Genomic DNA, 16,468 nt, shown 5'->3' with positions numbered 1-16,468 from the left:
CCTCACATTTATCTAAATTAAACTCTATCTGCCAGTCCTCAATCCATTGGCCCATCTGATCAAGATCTCATTGTAATTTGAGTAAAAGAAAGGACTTGCAAAGGAATACAAAGTTTTAAAAAGTACTCAAATGATTTAAAATTCAGAATAGGAATATAAGGTATATTTAAAAAGTACTCAAATTATAGTGTGGAGTTTACACATTCTCCCCATGTCTGTGTGGGTTTCCTCCCACAGTCCAAAGATGTGCAGGTCAGGTGAATTGGCCATACTGAAATTGCCCATAGTGTAAGGTGCATTAGTCAGAGGGAAATGGGTCTGGGTGGGTTACTCTTCGGAGGGTCGGTGTGGACTTGTTGGTAGGTGCATAGTTCCTTGAAAGTAGAATCACAGGTAGAGAGAATAGTGAAGAAGGCGTTTGGTATGCTTTCCTTTATTGCTCAAAATATTGAGTACAGGAGTTGCAAGGTCATGTTGCAGCTGTAAAGGACATTGGTTAGGCCGCTTTTGGAATATTGCATGCAAAACTGGTCTCCTTCCTATCAGAAGGCTGTTGCGATATTTGAAAGAGTTCAGAAAAGATTTATAAGGATGTTGTCAGGATTGGAGGATCTGAGCTGTTGGGAGAGGTTGAAAAGGCTGGGGCTGTTTTCCCTGGAGCGTCGGAGGCTGAGGGGTGACCTTATAGAGGTTTATAAAATCAAGAAGGACATGGATAGGATAAATAGTCAAGGTCTTTTCCCTGGGTTTGGCAGTCCAGAACTAGAGGTCATAGGTTTTGGATAAGAGGGAAAGATATAAAAGAGACATAAGGAGTAACATTTTCATGCAGAGAGTGGTGCATGTATGGAATGAGCTGCCAGAGGAATTGGTGGAGATTGGTACAATTGCAACCTTCAAAAGGCATCTGATTGAGTATATGAATAGGAAGGGTTTGGAGGGATTTGGGCCAGGTGCTGGCAAGTGGAACTAGATTAGGTTGGGATATCTGGTTGACATGGATGAGTTGGACTGAAGGGTTGGTTTCCATGATGTACATCTCTATGACTCTTTGACTCTTTAATTCTGTAACAAACACTTAAAGTATCTGTACCTAGGTACCCTGTATCAAAGATGGTGCCAAAGCTGCGACATTACAAACTTTTCACTGCACTCATTTGCATGCACGTGACAATAAAAGCTTATCTAATTTATTCTATTCTGTTCTATTCTGTTTATTTCACCTGCACACTAATGTCTTGTGACTCATCATTCCAAATGCCCGAATCCTTTCGCACCTGGGAATTCTGCAATCCTTCTCCATTGAAGTAATATGCTACTTTTTTTATTTTTCCTACCAATGTGAACTATTTCACTTTTTCCCACATTATACACTATTTACCAGAATTTTGCCCACTCACTCAATCTACCTATTTCTGTCTGCAATTTCCTTATGTATTCTTCACAACATATTTACGTTGATATCATTTGTGAATGTATTTATCATGCCTTTACTCCCTCCAGCTAAGTCATTTGATGTAAATTATAAGAGGTCAAGGGCCCAGCATAGACTGCTTTGGGCTTCATAACATCACATCCTACCAATCAGAATATCCATTTTAGTATAATCTCTGTTTCCTGACAGCTAGATAATCTTCTATCCATGTTAGTATGTTAGTTCCTAGACCATGAGCTTACATTTTCCATAACAATCTTGGACGTAGCGTGTTATCAAATGCCTTCTCGAAAACCAAGCACAGTATGTCTGCAGGCTCACAGTTGCCCACAGTACATGCTGCTCCTTCAATGTTTAAACATTGCTTAAATCATGCTGATGGTTGTTGATTACCTGGAGTTTTCCTAAGTGCACAGCACTGGTATAGTGATGACACCACTAGGCTGGCATCCGCTGCCCTAAAAATATTAATTTACCTCAGTGTGCCCCTATTAATTTGCTTGCTTTGTCACAAATGTTATGCATATACAGATACAGAGCTTTTAGTTTTGTCTTTTTCCTTTCTACTTTAGAAAAATTGAATAAGCTTTTACTTTGCATTGGAGCGGTGGCAAAACAGATAGTGGTGTGTTACCTAACCCTAATACATAGTGCTTTGAACAATTATTTGGAGTCAATCACAATAAAATAGTTTATCATTGATGAATAAAACTGATTTTCCATAAGTTATCAAGAATTTCCCATTGCATTGCTTGATTTGTGTCTGATTTGATACTGTAAGGTAAGAGTCCTTGAAACAATGTGCATTGCATAAACCAGAATATTTGAAACACTGTCTTACTTTGATAATCAAAAGTTATAGAAGATTCTTCTACTGATAGGGAATAGTAAAGCAATCTAGTTGAAAGAAAATATGACCAGAGAGGGCAGGTTCTTGAGAAATAGAAATTACCTAGATCAGAAGTTGCACTCAGAAAAGATAAGAATTATATTAGCCAGATTAAAGCAAATATATTTATCATATGTATGTAAGATATAGATTTCTGACAACAGAAGCAAGATTAGTGCTCCCAAAGGAGAAAAGTTTTCATCAGAAAGCCTAACTAGTGTGATAACATTTGGATATCCATCATGCTGACACCCCGATGAACACAAAACCCGTAACCTTCTTACCCTGGCTCTGAAGGATAATGTGACATCCGTAAATCTTTGCCAAAACTGTCAGTCCATCAATAACAGTTGAACTAATTAAACTTTTCACACATCCAAATCATGTATTAATTCAAGGCTGCAAATTTTAAATCTTTACTGCCCAACTCTAATTGCCCTTGAAAAGGTGGTATTGAACTGCTAAATTTAATCATTGCAGTCCATATGATGTAGGAACACCCACAATGCTGTTAGATAAAGAATTCTAGGATTTGGATCCAGCGATAATGACACAACAATGATACAGTTCCAAATCTGGATAATGTGTGGCTTTAGAAAGAAATTTGCAAGGGGTTTCATGCATCTGCTGTTCTTGTTCCTCTGAGTGAAGGAGATTGCAGCTTAAAGGCAAGATAAAAGATCCCTGCTGTTGCTGTGTATTAGTGCTGAACCATTTAACCATTTATGTTGGGAAAAGGGACACTGATCCAATGGGTTGCATTGTCTTGGACATCGTCAAGTTTTCTTGAGAATTGTTAGAGCTGCACTCATACAGAACAGTGGAGAGAACTTAATCCTAATCTGTGCCTCACAGGTGGTGAACAGACTCGAGAGAGGCAGGAGATGAATTATGCACTACTGAATTTCCAGCCACTGACATCTGGCTGCACTTGTAGCCACATGATTTGGAGATGCTGGTGTTGAACTGAGGTGTACAAAGTTAAAAATCACACAACACCAAGTTATAGTCCAACAGGTTAATTGGAAGTGCTTCCAATTAAACCTGTTGGACTATAGCCTGGTGTTGTGTGATTTTTAACTTTGTCGCTACATGTTTTTATGGCTGGCCCTGTTACATTTCTGGTCAATGATGATGATGCCCAAAATGTTGATTGTGGAGTTATTTGGTAATGGTAAATCTGTTGAATGTCAAAGTAACGTCACTAATTTTTTCTCTTGTTGGAGAAGGTCACTGTCTGGCACTTGAGGCAAATGTTGCTTGTCACATAATCAGTCTTAGTCTGAATGTTGTCCTGACCTTGCTTCCATAAGAGTATAAGACATAGAAATAGGCCATCCAGCTTTTAATAGTTGTCCTCACATTAACCTTCACAGACACTAACACATCAGATTATGAACACACATGGACCAGAGGGTTCAGTCAGTTTTTAACCTTTTTTTTTTGCATATCCCCAGAAGTATAAAATGCAACACTTTTGGAGATGACTTCTGCTGAGGGACTGGGAGGTTAGCCTCTCTTTAGTCCTTTTTTTAGCCTTGCTGTTAGAGGTTTCCTTGACTCTGGATGGGTGTGACATTCCATAACTCCACACAGGACAGTATCAGACAGTTTCTGGATTAGTGGTGCTGGAAGAGCACAGCAGTTCAGGCAGCATCCGAGGAGCAGTCATTTACTGCTCCTCGGATGCTGCCTGAACTGCTGTGCTCTTCCAGCACCACTAATCCAGAATGTGGTTTCCAGCATCTGCAGTCATTGTTTTTACCTAGTATCAGACAGTTAATGAAGTTCCATCTGCAGGCATCTTTTGGCTGTTGCAGTCCTTTTTTTAAAAGAAATACATTTTAGAATTAAAAGTTAATCATGTTCACAAGTTTTTGTAGCTCTGAACAATCAACATGATATTTTAAATCAATACTGTTCGGTTATTGAGCTTTCTATCATTAGAAACAGTTTCACCTCCCTGACCCAATCAATTCAAAAGGAGATGCAGGAGCAGAGCATCTGGGACAAAAATAGAAATAGCTGGAAAACTTCAGCAGGTCTGGCAGCATCTGTGGGAGGAAAGCAGAGATAATGTTTGGAGTCTAGTGACTTTTAATGAGACAGGAATAATTAATGTTCTCATAGTCAGGGAACCTTTTGGAAGGAGTGACCACAGTATGGTTGAATTTAGAATACAGTTGGAGAGTGTGAAGATAAAATCCGAAGCAAGGGTGATGTGAGGAAAATCGTCTTCAGATAGCAAATACTTAAGAGTATGGAATATATTGCCTGGTGGAGATAGGTTCAATTGAAGCATTCAAGAGACATTTGATATTTTTGGATAAGTAATGGCGTGTAGGGATGTGAGGATAGGCTAACACTAGATAATAAAGTTTGCTCAAATCTTCCCTTTACCTGTATTCCTTTGAGAAAATCAGTGCAAGTTTTCCCAGTCTCTTCATATAACTAAAGTCATTTCTACCTGGCAGAAAGTGTCTTCTGCACTTGTTCTTAAAGCCATGCTTCATTTTAAAGTGTGTTGTGCCCAGAATTGAATGCAATACTCTAGCTGGCACTTTATAATCTTTAGCATAATTTCCTTGTCTCTGTACTTTATTGCTTTGTTCATAAAGCCAAAGATACTTTAACAGCTTTCTTACTTTGTCCTGCCAGCTCCTAAGATTTGATTTCCAGTACCCTTCTCCCACTGTTTTGGTACCATCTTTCCAATTTTAACATTTAGTTTATATTGCTGCACATTTTCAACATTAAAATATATCATTTCACATTTCGCTTTTCCTGTGTCTGTCCATGTTACCAGTCTAACTGTTCGAAGACTATTACTATCTTCCTTGCTGTTGGCCACACTTCCAGTTTGATGTTATTTGTACACTTTGGACTCATGCCCTTTAAAACACAAGTCCAGATCATGAACAAATATCCAAAAGAGGAGAAGCCCAAATTCCCTGGGGAACAGGAAACTGTCTGAAAATAATGACTCTGCTTTCTTTCTATCCCTTAGTCAATTTGGTGTTTGTGCTGTCACGACTCCATTCAGTCCCCTGGGTTTCCAGTTTGTTAACAAGTCTATAATTTGGTCCAAGAGAAACAAAAAGCCTCTGACAGAGAATGATTTGTTTTAAAGAAATGATTTATTTAGAACCTTGGGTATGACGCGGGGAATGGAAGTGGATATTTACTCCTTTGAATACTGCAGGAATGCGTTTCCCTCCATCACCAAGTGGACACCTCAGAACCATTTGGAATGCAGTCACACTGTTATGAGGCGGTGTAACTGAGTTGGCTGCCATGACTGGGCGCAAATGCCAATGCTTCGAGGTCTGTGGGCAGTTTCTGAGCCTGGCAAATTTTGTGGAAGACACTAGTTAACCACAACCACAGAGACAACATCATTGAAGAGTGGCATGGTGTTTGTCACATGATTGTAGCTTGTTTTTTTTTAATCATTTATAGGACTTGGGCGAGCATTTATTGTCCATCCCTAGTTGAGAAGGTGGTGGAAGTTTTAGAGTCTGTTAACATAAGCCAAACGAAAGAAAGTGAACCGCATTTTAGTGAAGGAGGAGAAAGTGAGGACTGCAGATACTGGAGATCAGAGTCGAGAGTGTGTGGTGCTGGTAAAGCGCAGCAGGTCAGGCAGCGTCCGAGGAGCAGGAGTGTCGATGTTTCGGGCAGGAGCTTTCATCCGGAATGAACGCATTTTAGTGAAGACTCGTGTCCATTTCCTCGGTTAGACTTTCACATTTCCCAACACCCATAATCTCAAATAACAGAGTTTTAGGGAGAGTGGCAGCAAACCAACCCACAGGGGGAATAAAATAATAATACCTGTAACTGAACAGCGAAAATGTTGGGGGCGGGAGAGGGGCGAGCAGCTCCACGTTCAATGGGGTCAATGAACTTCCAAGGAAGCGCCTGCTATTCGAGAAGTCGAGAGGTCGGTGAGCTTTCTTCTCTGCAATCTCGCAGCAGTTCCAGCCTCCCTCTCTGGCGTCCAGACACATCCCTGATGCGGAGGCGGCAATGTACACTTAAATAACGCGTCAGTCCCAGCAGCTAAGAGGCAGCAAACCACTTGGATGAAAATGTGAGCTCGCACTCTTTAGATTGGGCGACTCATTTTGGCCCACTGTGATTTTTGTTTTGTTTTTGGCGACAGTCTCAGAAAACGAAAACAAAATAGTTGAGTTTGACCAACAGCAGTTTAGAAATCTGAACGAAAGTTGGGTTCGAAGAGAAGCCTAACTCTGTGCTGCAATCAGGGCAGATTTAGGGTATTGTGGTATAAAAGCAACATAATTCATACGCTGGAAATTTGTAACAAAAATACAAAGTGCTGGGGAAAACTGAGTTTTAAGTCCGTTTGAACTCTTTAAACATTCTAAAGATTTCGAAACCTTAAGTGTTTCCCACTCTCGACAGATGCTGCCAGACCTGCTGAGTTTCTCCAGCAATTTTTGCGTTAGCGCATTGTGAGTTCAGCCGGGCATGTTCACTGATTGATCTCTGTCAAGTTATGGCCATAGTCACTTGAGGGTTCGTTTACTTCATTTGGCTGGATGGCCAACATCGTGCGTTCGACTCTTGCACAGGCTGAGGTTACCAGGAAAGACTCTCCTTCTCAATCTCAACTGAGGCACGATGACCCTCAGGTTAAGCCACCAACAAGTCACCTCTGTCTCCTCAGAGAACAGCCCTGTAGCCCGGCAGGACTAGTGCGACTTTTTTTAAAAAAAATAATCACTTATACGAAGGGGACCGGCACCAATTAGCGTACAACTGTTTGAAGAGAGTGTGACATTACATAGATATAAAACAACGATTGATATTCCGTGTAACCGCGTCCTGTTCAGGTGAACTGCGGGGACTGAGACATCGTGACCACCGTCAGATTCGATTTACTATTTGTGAGCTCAAAGCCCTGAGCCAATTGAATCCAGAGGCGGGTATTCCGTTTTTATAAGGCTGTTCATTTCGGTTCTCCTTCGCACAAGCGCACGCCCGCTCACTTGAGCAATTAGTGTGTAGAAAGCTCTTTGGAAGGGGAGCTGCCGGCCGCGTTCCCGCCAGTTGAAGGACGCAGATGTCTCCCTTCCATTCGTTAGACAAAGTATTAGGTGCTGATGATCGGGGCTGGGGAAAACGCCGTTCTGATCCGCGCCACCGAAATGTGTTGCTGTAACTTCCTGCGAGGCTGCCTGTGAGTGAGCGAGCGAGCGAGCGAGCACCCCGGGCCCTGCCCATCGCCCAGGAGTTTGTGTGTGTGTGGAGCTGTCACCGGGGCTGAGAGGAAAGCCTTGCTTTAACCATTTCCAAACAACTGGAAAGTGTTGGAAAGTTACACGCGGGCTGAGGAAGGAGAGGCGGTGTGTTGGGGCCGGGGGTGTAGCTGCTGAGCCACGCCGATTGGATTCTGTGGTGTTTTTCATGATCATGTCCAGTCAGCCATCGAGCTGAGAGAGAGAGAGAGACTGTGTGAGACGAAAAAGCCTTCCATCCCTCCTCAGGAAGAGCTGGGGGCAACCAGAGAGAGAAAAAGAAGACCTACAGCCGGCGGCACCTCTCGGTCCCCTCACAGAAGAGAAAAGAGAGAGTGGGGGAAAAGAAAGTGAAGGCGCGAAGTGGACTTGGTTTTACTGAGAAAGAGGGACAGAGAGAGAGAGAGTGAAAGGTGATGGATTGAGTGAGGGAGCGGGACTCGCAGCTTCGGGGCTCCCAGTTTCTGTCTGTCTGTCTCTCTCTCTCTGTGTTTAAAGCCCAGTTTGCCCCCCTCCCTGTTGCTGTGTTGCTCTCCTCCCCCCCCCCCCCCCCCCCGCCCATAGGGGGCACTCACCCTACCCATCCCCTCCTCCAGCAGGGGGTCTCGGCTCGGCCGGGGTCGCTCTCCCCGCTCGGGACGGGGCTGTTGCTGCTGCTGCTGCTGCTGTTGCTGATGAGCTGCCCGCCGCCCGCCGCGCCGTGCCCGCTGCCCTGCGACTGCTCCACGCCGCCGGAGACGGTGAAGTGCGTGAACCGGGAGCTGGCGACGGTGCCGAGCGGCATCCCGGGCGGGGTGCGGAGCCTGGTGATCAGCGGCAACCGCATCGCGAGGCTGCCGGGCCCGGGGCCGCTCGGGGGCTCTCCGCTCGGCCAGCTGGTCAACCTGAGCCTGCGGGCGAACCGGATCGCCGCGGTGGGCGCCGGCGCGTTCGCCTCGCTGCCCCGCCTGCAGCGGCTCGACCTCAGCGAGAACCGCCTGGTGAGCGTGAGCCCGGCGGCGTTCGGCTCGGCGCCGTGCCCCCTGCGGGAGCTCAACCTGAGCCGGGCCCTGGGCGAGCCCTCGGCCTTGGAGCAGGTGGCCGCCCTCCTGGCCTCCGCTCGGCTGCCCGAGCTCCGGAGCTTGCAGCTCTCCGGCAACCGGCTGTCCTCGCTGCCGCCGGGCGCCTTCTCGGGCCTGGGCTCGCTGCGGCACCTGGGGCTGGCCGACAACTCCCTGTCCGCGCTGGGCGGCGATGCCCCGGGCGCAGGCGGCGGCGGCGGGTCGCTGTTGCAGCTCCCGCCGCAGCTGGAGACGCTGGACCTGCGGCGGAACGCGCTCCGGGCCCTCGCCAACGGCACCGTGTCCGAGCTGCGGCGGCGGCACCCCGACCTCCGGCTGCGGCTCGCCGGCAACCCGCTGGCGTGCGACTGCCGCCTGGAGCCGCTGCTCGCCTGGCTCCGGCACGGCCGCCCGGGAGACGCCGAGAGCCTGGTGTGCGCCTCGCCCGAGTCGCTGCGGGAGCGGCCCGTCCTGCAGCTCCGCGCCGCCGAGCTCCACTGCCCGCTGCAGGGAGACATGGAGAGCGTCCTGCAAACCTCGTACGTCTTCTTGGGCATCGTGCTGGCGCTGATCGGGGTCATCTTCATGTTCGTGCTGTACCTGAACAGAAAGGGCATCAAAAAGTGGCTTTACAACCTCAGGGATGCCTGCCGAGACCACATGGAAGGCTATCACTACAGATACGAGATTAACTCGGACCCCAGACTGACAAACCTCAGCTCCAACTCGGAGGCGTGAAAGGACTTTTTTTTTTGCATTTTCTGGCCGCGGGAGGCTGAACTTGTTTGAGACTCAAAGAGGGGCCCGCTTGGACTTTATTTTACTGTTCGTTCTTTGTAATAGCTATGCATGATGACCCCACTCACTCCGACCAGCGGGCTTAAACTTGCTGCTTGTGTCACTCTCCGACAGTTGGAAATACGACAATGACAAAAAGGTTTGACTCTCGCAGTGGGGAATGCTCCATGTGCAGCGGTGTATGTTTGTGTGTATGATAATGTGGGGGTGTATGTGCATGCCTATGTATGTGTGCGCGTCTCGACATCTGTGTGTGTGTGTGTGAACTTTCTCTCTCTCTTTTCATCACCTGGTGTGTGATGTGCCAAAATAGGGAGCCCATTTGGGAAAAGAGTTGAAGCTTTCTCCCGAGCTCCGCTTTAACAGTAGAGTACTTTTAAAAAAATTAACTGAGGATTTGAGACCTCCGGTCTATTAGAGTCGGGAGAAGGGATTAATTGCTACAGTAACAGTTTTACCGTTTCAGAAGTGACAAAAAAACCAAACCAAGCAATACAATAACAGTTTTTAGACCTCGGTTTCAGCAACTCAAAGGGTTTCTCATCAGTCCCCAGGCGGTGCAATAACACAAAGCGACCCCGCTGGTTTAATGCAATCTGCTAAATTCCAACGACTTCAGTCAGATCCTACTCACTGAATGAGAAAAGGCGCTTACGGTAATGCTGTTTTAATACTGACTTTTTTTTATTGGCAAACCGGTCTATCTATACTCCCCAAACTTAAGCAAAGTGACACATGTAGTCAACAGGTTTTTCTCCTGTTTGTTGGTCTCACAAGTTTCATTGGGTAATATATTCAGGATGATTGGAATGAATGCTGTTTGTCAGCCAGCCCGCCTGCCTCTGAGAAAGCCCAGGCTTTGGAAACATCTGGATCCTCAAAGATGAAGTATTCTCTCCTTTCCCCCTCCCCCACCCCTAATCTTCATTTGAAGAATGGAGATGTTGACCGCAGGCCTCCCTCCTGGTGTCACAATATCCAAGGACTGTGCATTTCCATTTGACAAACTGGCTATCTCCCGGGTGCACATGTAGGGTGATGGGTGTGGGGGCGTTAAGATCACACGAATGTTGAGCCTCGCAGTTCATGTTTTTTTTAACGGTGCATCTTTGCAAGTCGTTTTGTAATGTTTCCAAAACTCCTAGTTGGTATGAACTTTCTTGACTAAAATTAATGCCATATATATTGAAGAATATTAGTTAATCAAATTGGGGAATTTGCATTGAAAAAATTAGATGCAGCAGACACGCATGCACACAGAGACACTGCGGAAACGAATCATGCTAAGTGGAACTGTAAATATCAATAATTATGCTAGTAACCCTGCATTATTAATCAGAGCAGTCAATTAGATCCCCAATCTTACAGTGAAATTTAATGAAATTAGAATGCTTAGCGTCGCTGAATATAGTGCATGAGTGTTCTGGTACTTTTAGGGAGGGTTTGCATTGGGGTTATATTAGAAAATTGCTCGCCATCGAGAATGAATCCAGCTCATCTAATATTTGATAAGCTTCTCAGCATGAATGAGTCTTGCAGCATTACAGCAGCACGGAACCTAAAAGTACAAACACTTGGCTACCTTTCATGTTCAGTTGTTTCTACTTGGACATAATAGGTGACAAACATTTCACATTCTGTAGTCTTTTTCCCTTGCAATGCAAATGCATGTCATAGATGTGAGGCCTATGCACTTGAGAACATGTTATCTTGGTGCTTGTGCTGTGGAAAAGTTTGAAAATTCTTCTCTTTCTTATTTAGCTATTAATAGAGGATATCTTTACACATCATACCATGGAAGGTTTGATGCAGTGATTTGATAGAACAGGTCAGAAAAGTGAAATAGCATGGGGCTTATATTCATAACCTCCTCCAAATTTGTTACTACACATCAATTTAATTTATTTATTCAATTTCTGCATAATTTGGCAAGGTAATCTGTTTGCAATAACACTCTATACTGTAGAACGTTTACAAGCCTGATGGTTTCAGACAAACTAGACTATGGATACTTACTAAAACCTATCCACACAACACCAGGTTATAGTCCAGCAGGTTTAATTGGAAGCACACTAGCTTTCGGAGCGACTCTCCTTCATCAGGTGATAATGGAGGGCTTCATCAGGGCACCTGATGAAGGAGCGTCGCTCCAAAAGCTAGTGTGCTTCCAATTAAACCTGTTGGACTATAACCTGTTGTTGTGTGATTTTTAACTTTGTACACCCCAGCCCAACACCGGCATCTCCAAATCATAAAACCTATCCTGCATTTTAACCCTGAGGCAGAAGAAATCAGCCAAGTCCAACAGGTTAAATATTGCAATAGTTTGCTTGCAAGATCTTCACCAATAAGGCAATGGAAACCTCTTTACATTCCAACCAGTTGTTTATGTTTGTAAAAGCAAATCAAAGACCATGACTGCTAGAGTCCATCTCTTTTTACATTCACAGGCACTTGTCTTTCTAGCAGTTCCAAAATCTACAAGTTAAAAACGTTTTCAACCAATATTAACTATTTGAATTTCTAAAACATGGTGCGGAAATATATAATTCTACAGTTCAAATAACCAAATTTATCCATATCTATTCTTTGAAATATATAAATTCTATAAAATTAGTCCTGAAACCAGACTTGGGCATGGACTAAGTATAAAAATGTTTTGAAGTGCAAAGTGGCAGTCCGTGTCTTGTATTTCATCCAAATGATGAGACTGTTCGCCTGGTCACTTGTAACTGTATAAAAAAGGTAGAATGATCCCTTTGTAAACTATTGTTCTTATGGAGTCTCTACTTTTCAATGTTACTTTTTTGATGTCAGGTGCTAATACTTGCTTTGATTGTAATTTTCCTAAAATTTCTTTCAGTTGCATTCTAACCATTATTTCCAAGTAATGGCCCATAAGTATGATATTTTATATTCATATTATTTATTACTGAACCAAAAAAAGCACAGATAGAAATCTAGGTTAATGCCATCTGGAGTGCATTTTGTTCTGATCTATATATAGGTTTGCACCAGTGAAGTGTTGATGAGAAATGTGCTGAATACAGCTTTTTGCCATGTCATATATTCGATTAGTGCCATCGGTCTTATGAATACTGGGGACATAAACAAGGCCATGAGTGGGAGGGTGGGGAATGAAGGGCAGTGTACCTATTTATTTGAAGGCCTCATGATGTTGCTGTTAAATCTTCAAAGAATAACCATGTCATATGAAGAATCATTGCATGCAAAAGAAAGCTATGTAATGGAAGTTGGAAAAAACGAGGAAGTAATATTAGAGCCCTGAAGAATGTAAGCATATTCAAGCTGTATGTTTTCTGCTTAATAGCTTTGTTAACTTTTATTAAGAAAATAAATAATGAAGCAAAATTTGGTATTTGAATATGGCTTTAATTATGAACATAGATTATTTTCATAATATTTGCATTTGTGAGAATGTATGGCAGATAAGGTGTGGATGTAGATATTGATAATTTCACATTCTGTGAATGTCAACTGCGTCGTCTTCTGAGGTGAAAGCATATATTGCAAGCTAAACACTTCCACAAACAAAAACATATCATCGCATTGAAGACAAGATAGGGTTTATTTTGATTCATTAAAGAAAAAGCCATGCTGGGTGATCTAATTTCATTTGGCTTCTTCATCATTTACCAGTTACAGCAGCAGTTTTCAAACATATTTCTTTATACCCAGCAAGGTCTGCAGTGTCCACTGTATCTATCACAGGCAAATACTGTATACCTTTCCAATGGTAGTTATCTAAATCAAAGCTAAATTGACTGTAAAGATGAAAAGTCAAGACTAAAAGCGCATGTATTCAACAACATCAACCCAAATTTATGCAGTGCCTTAATACAAAATGTTTCAAGGTAGATTATAGATGATTAATTAGATACAAAAACAGTTGGAATCCAAAGTAGACAAACAGGAGGCTGGAAGAGTACAGCAAGCCAGGCAGCATCAGGAGGTGGAGAAGTCCAACGTTTCAGGTATAACCCTTCTTTCTGATTTCTCCACCTCCTGATGCTCCTGGTTTGCTGTGCTCTTCCTGTCATCTGCTTATCTACTATAGATGATTAATGACAAGCAAAAGAGATAACAGAAAGCACAGACAAAAAGACAGCTGTAAAATAAAGTAAAAGGAAAGGGAAAAATCTGTGGACTTTTGGGAAATAGTTCTAACTCGCAGAGTTGAAATAGCTGGGGGGTTGATCCCAGTTGTGGAGTTGAGGAGGGGTGCTGGAGAGTGGCAGAAAAAATGTAGGAATTTAGAATTGTAAAGCATGAAGAGATATGTGCCTGGAGGAGGCTGTACAGGTGTGCTAAGACACAGCCACCGTAGAAGGATTTGTAAATGAAGACAAAAAATGAAGACATACTATAGGAAGGATGTGGAGGCACTGGAACGGGTGCAGAGGAGGTTTACCAGGATGTTGTCTGGTATGGTAGAAAGATCGTATGAGGAAAGGCTGAGGCACTTGGGGCTGTTTTCATTGGAGAAAAGAAGGTTTAGGGGTGACTTGATAGAGGTGTATAAGATGATTAGGGGTTTAGATAGGGTCGACAGTGAGAATCTTTTTCCACGTATGGAGTCAGCTATTACAAGGGGGCATAGCTTTAAATTAAGGGGGGGTAGGTATAGGACAGATGTTAGGGGTAGGTTCTTTACTCAGCAAGTCGTGAGTTCATGGAATGCCCTGCCAGTAGCAGTGGTGGACTCTCCCTCATTATGGGCATTTAAGCGGGCATTGGATAGGCATATGGAGGATAGTGGGCTAGTGTAGGTTAGGTGGGCTTGGATCGGCGCAACATCGAGGGCCGAAGGCCCTGTACTGCGCTGTATTCTTCTATGTTCTATGTTCTATGTGTGGGGGCGCAATATGCCTGTAGTTATAGAACTGATGGGTGAGCAGCACTTCCTTCAGTACAGGCTGTACACAATGCGGTTTTGCATTAGTTGGAGTTTGTATAGATTGGAGATTGAGAGGCTAACTAGAAGGCATGATAAAAGTTAATTCTGAAGATAGCAGAAGTCCGGACAATGGTTCCCATGTCTGTGAGGATGCCTAAAAGAAGAACTGTTCTCTCATTTTCTATCTTATCTCCCCTCCAAGTTACCTTATCCCTGAGGACCACCACTTGCTGCAACAATCCATTTGTCACAAAGTCTTGATAACTTCCCCTCCCAACTTTCATGTTATTTAGCATTTCAAAAGTTTGCTTTCTCCAGCTAATGGCCACATCTTTAACTCTGCCTTTGTTACTCCTCCCTTTGAAGATGATACTTCACTCCTTGATCTTTGCAAGCAACTGCACCATCTCCAACATGGCTTGAATGTTTTGTGTCCATCATTCCCAGCACTCTGTATTTGTACCCTTGTATTCCGGTTTCTATTACTGCCACAGTATCTTATCTTATCTAAGTCACAAAAATGCTATGTGGTATCACTGTGATAATATCTATCATCACCCCCTTCTTATGTCCTTTTTAATGTGCAGTGATTTCCACTTGTTGACCAGCCAAACCTCCTCTAGAGCCTTTCCACCAACTACCTACGTGCGACTGTACTAACTTAATTACATTCTTAACTGTCTAGGTGGAGATCCTGCTCCATTTCCTGAATTGTTTTCTCTGGTCTTCATTGTTGCTCTTCCCCTCCCGACCCCCCCGACACACACACACACACACACTTGACGTCACCAAAGGAAAGCACAGAGTTAAATTTCATACGTACACCGATGATTACCAGCTCCACCTCGACATCATCTCTTTTGACTCCCTCCTGTTTTGAAGTGATGAATGAACAATTGTTTTTTTTCTCGAACACTATACTGGGAAGACCAAAGCCTTCAGCTCCTTTACAAACTCCATTCCTAACCATTGACTGTACCTGGAAAATAAGAATGAGTCAGACTGTACTGTCATGGTGTGTTATTTGACTGCAATTTGAGCTCCTGGCTCTGTACCCACCTCCAGCCTGAGCTCATCTGCTGCTGAAATCCTCACCAATATCTTTGTTATCTCTGGACACTGACAGTTCCAATGTATGTCTTGCCAGTCCCTACATTTGACCCTGAGTCATTCTGTTGCCCATGTCCTAGATCACACCAAGTCCGGTTCAGCCATCACCCCAACGTTCACTGACCGATCCCGGTTCCCGGTTAAACAGTGCCTCAAATTGTCACGCTTGTTTTCAAATCCCTCCGAGGCTTTTCTCCATCTCAGTCCAATTTCAGAAACAGCTCAGGAACTTTGGTTCAGACAAGGAGTATTTAGGGAAAAGGAATAGAATCAGCAGTGATTCGTAAATAATGTTTGTATCTTATAAGCAGTTTTGCAATGTTCGAGAAGGTCGATAAATTGGACGGGTCTTGCTATAGGACATTATTTAAATACGGGTTCATGGAAATGAAGAAAAGGAGGGAACAAGGACAGATCTGGGGAGTCTGCGGCACTACCGGAACTCTTCTGGTTATCTCGGGGCTAATAGCAATGGATCTATAAGAGAACGAGTCTGTGGCGAGTGTGTCAAAGCGAATCACAACGATGAACTATGCAGTGACTTCATCCCATCAGGGCCAAAGGTGGGATCTTTATTCGGCTGTTTTTGTTTACATAAACAAAAACCAAAAGGACTGCGGACGCTGGAAATCTGGAACAAAAACAGAAACTGCTCAACTCCATGCGCAACTATTGGCTAAGAGTCGGGCCGAGCTCAGCAGCAGTTGTAGTGCCCGTATCAGCCTGTCCGATAACCGCACACATGTAGGCAGCAGGAGCGCTGACCGAGTCGCACGCAGCTAGTCCCATACCGAGGGAGCTCGAAAAGTTAGTCACAAGTGAAAGGGAATGGGGAGCACATTACAATAAGGAGGCTCTTGTGTAAAATAAGATAAGCATATAAACTGGATATGTAATGAAGGGCTTCTGCTTGAAATGTCGATTTTCCTGTGCCTCGGATGCTGCCTGACTTGCTGTGCTTTTCCAGCACCACTCTGATCTAGACTCTGATCTCCTCCTCACTTCCTCCAAGGT

General features: G+C 44.0%; 1 protein-coding gene across 1 annotated transcript; it reads left to right on the top strand.

The window, feature by feature from the left end:
- Positions 1-8,186: 8,186 nt before the first annotated feature.
- Positions 8,187-10,160, top strand: tpbgb (trophoblast glycoprotein b). Its single transcript, XM_043686947.1, has one exon. It carries the CDS (start codon positions 8,263-8,265, stop codon positions 9,364-9,366), a length of 1,104 nt encoding a protein of 367 aa, XP_043542882.1. The 5' UTR covers positions 8,187-8,262; the 3' UTR covers positions 9,367-10,160.
- The last annotated feature ends 6,308 nt before the right edge of the window (positions 10,161-16,468 follow it).

This window comes from Chiloscyllium plagiosum, chromosome 3 (assembly GCF_004010195.1).
Source record: "Chiloscyllium plagiosum isolate BGI_BamShark_2017 chromosome 3, ASM401019v2, whole genome shotgun sequence".
NCBI lineage: Eukaryota > Metazoa > Chordata > Chondrichthyes > Orectolobiformes > Hemiscylliidae > Chiloscyllium > Chiloscyllium plagiosum.
Note: the sequence above shows the minus strand (reverse complement) of the source record. Positions and strands in the feature narration are given on the sequence as shown.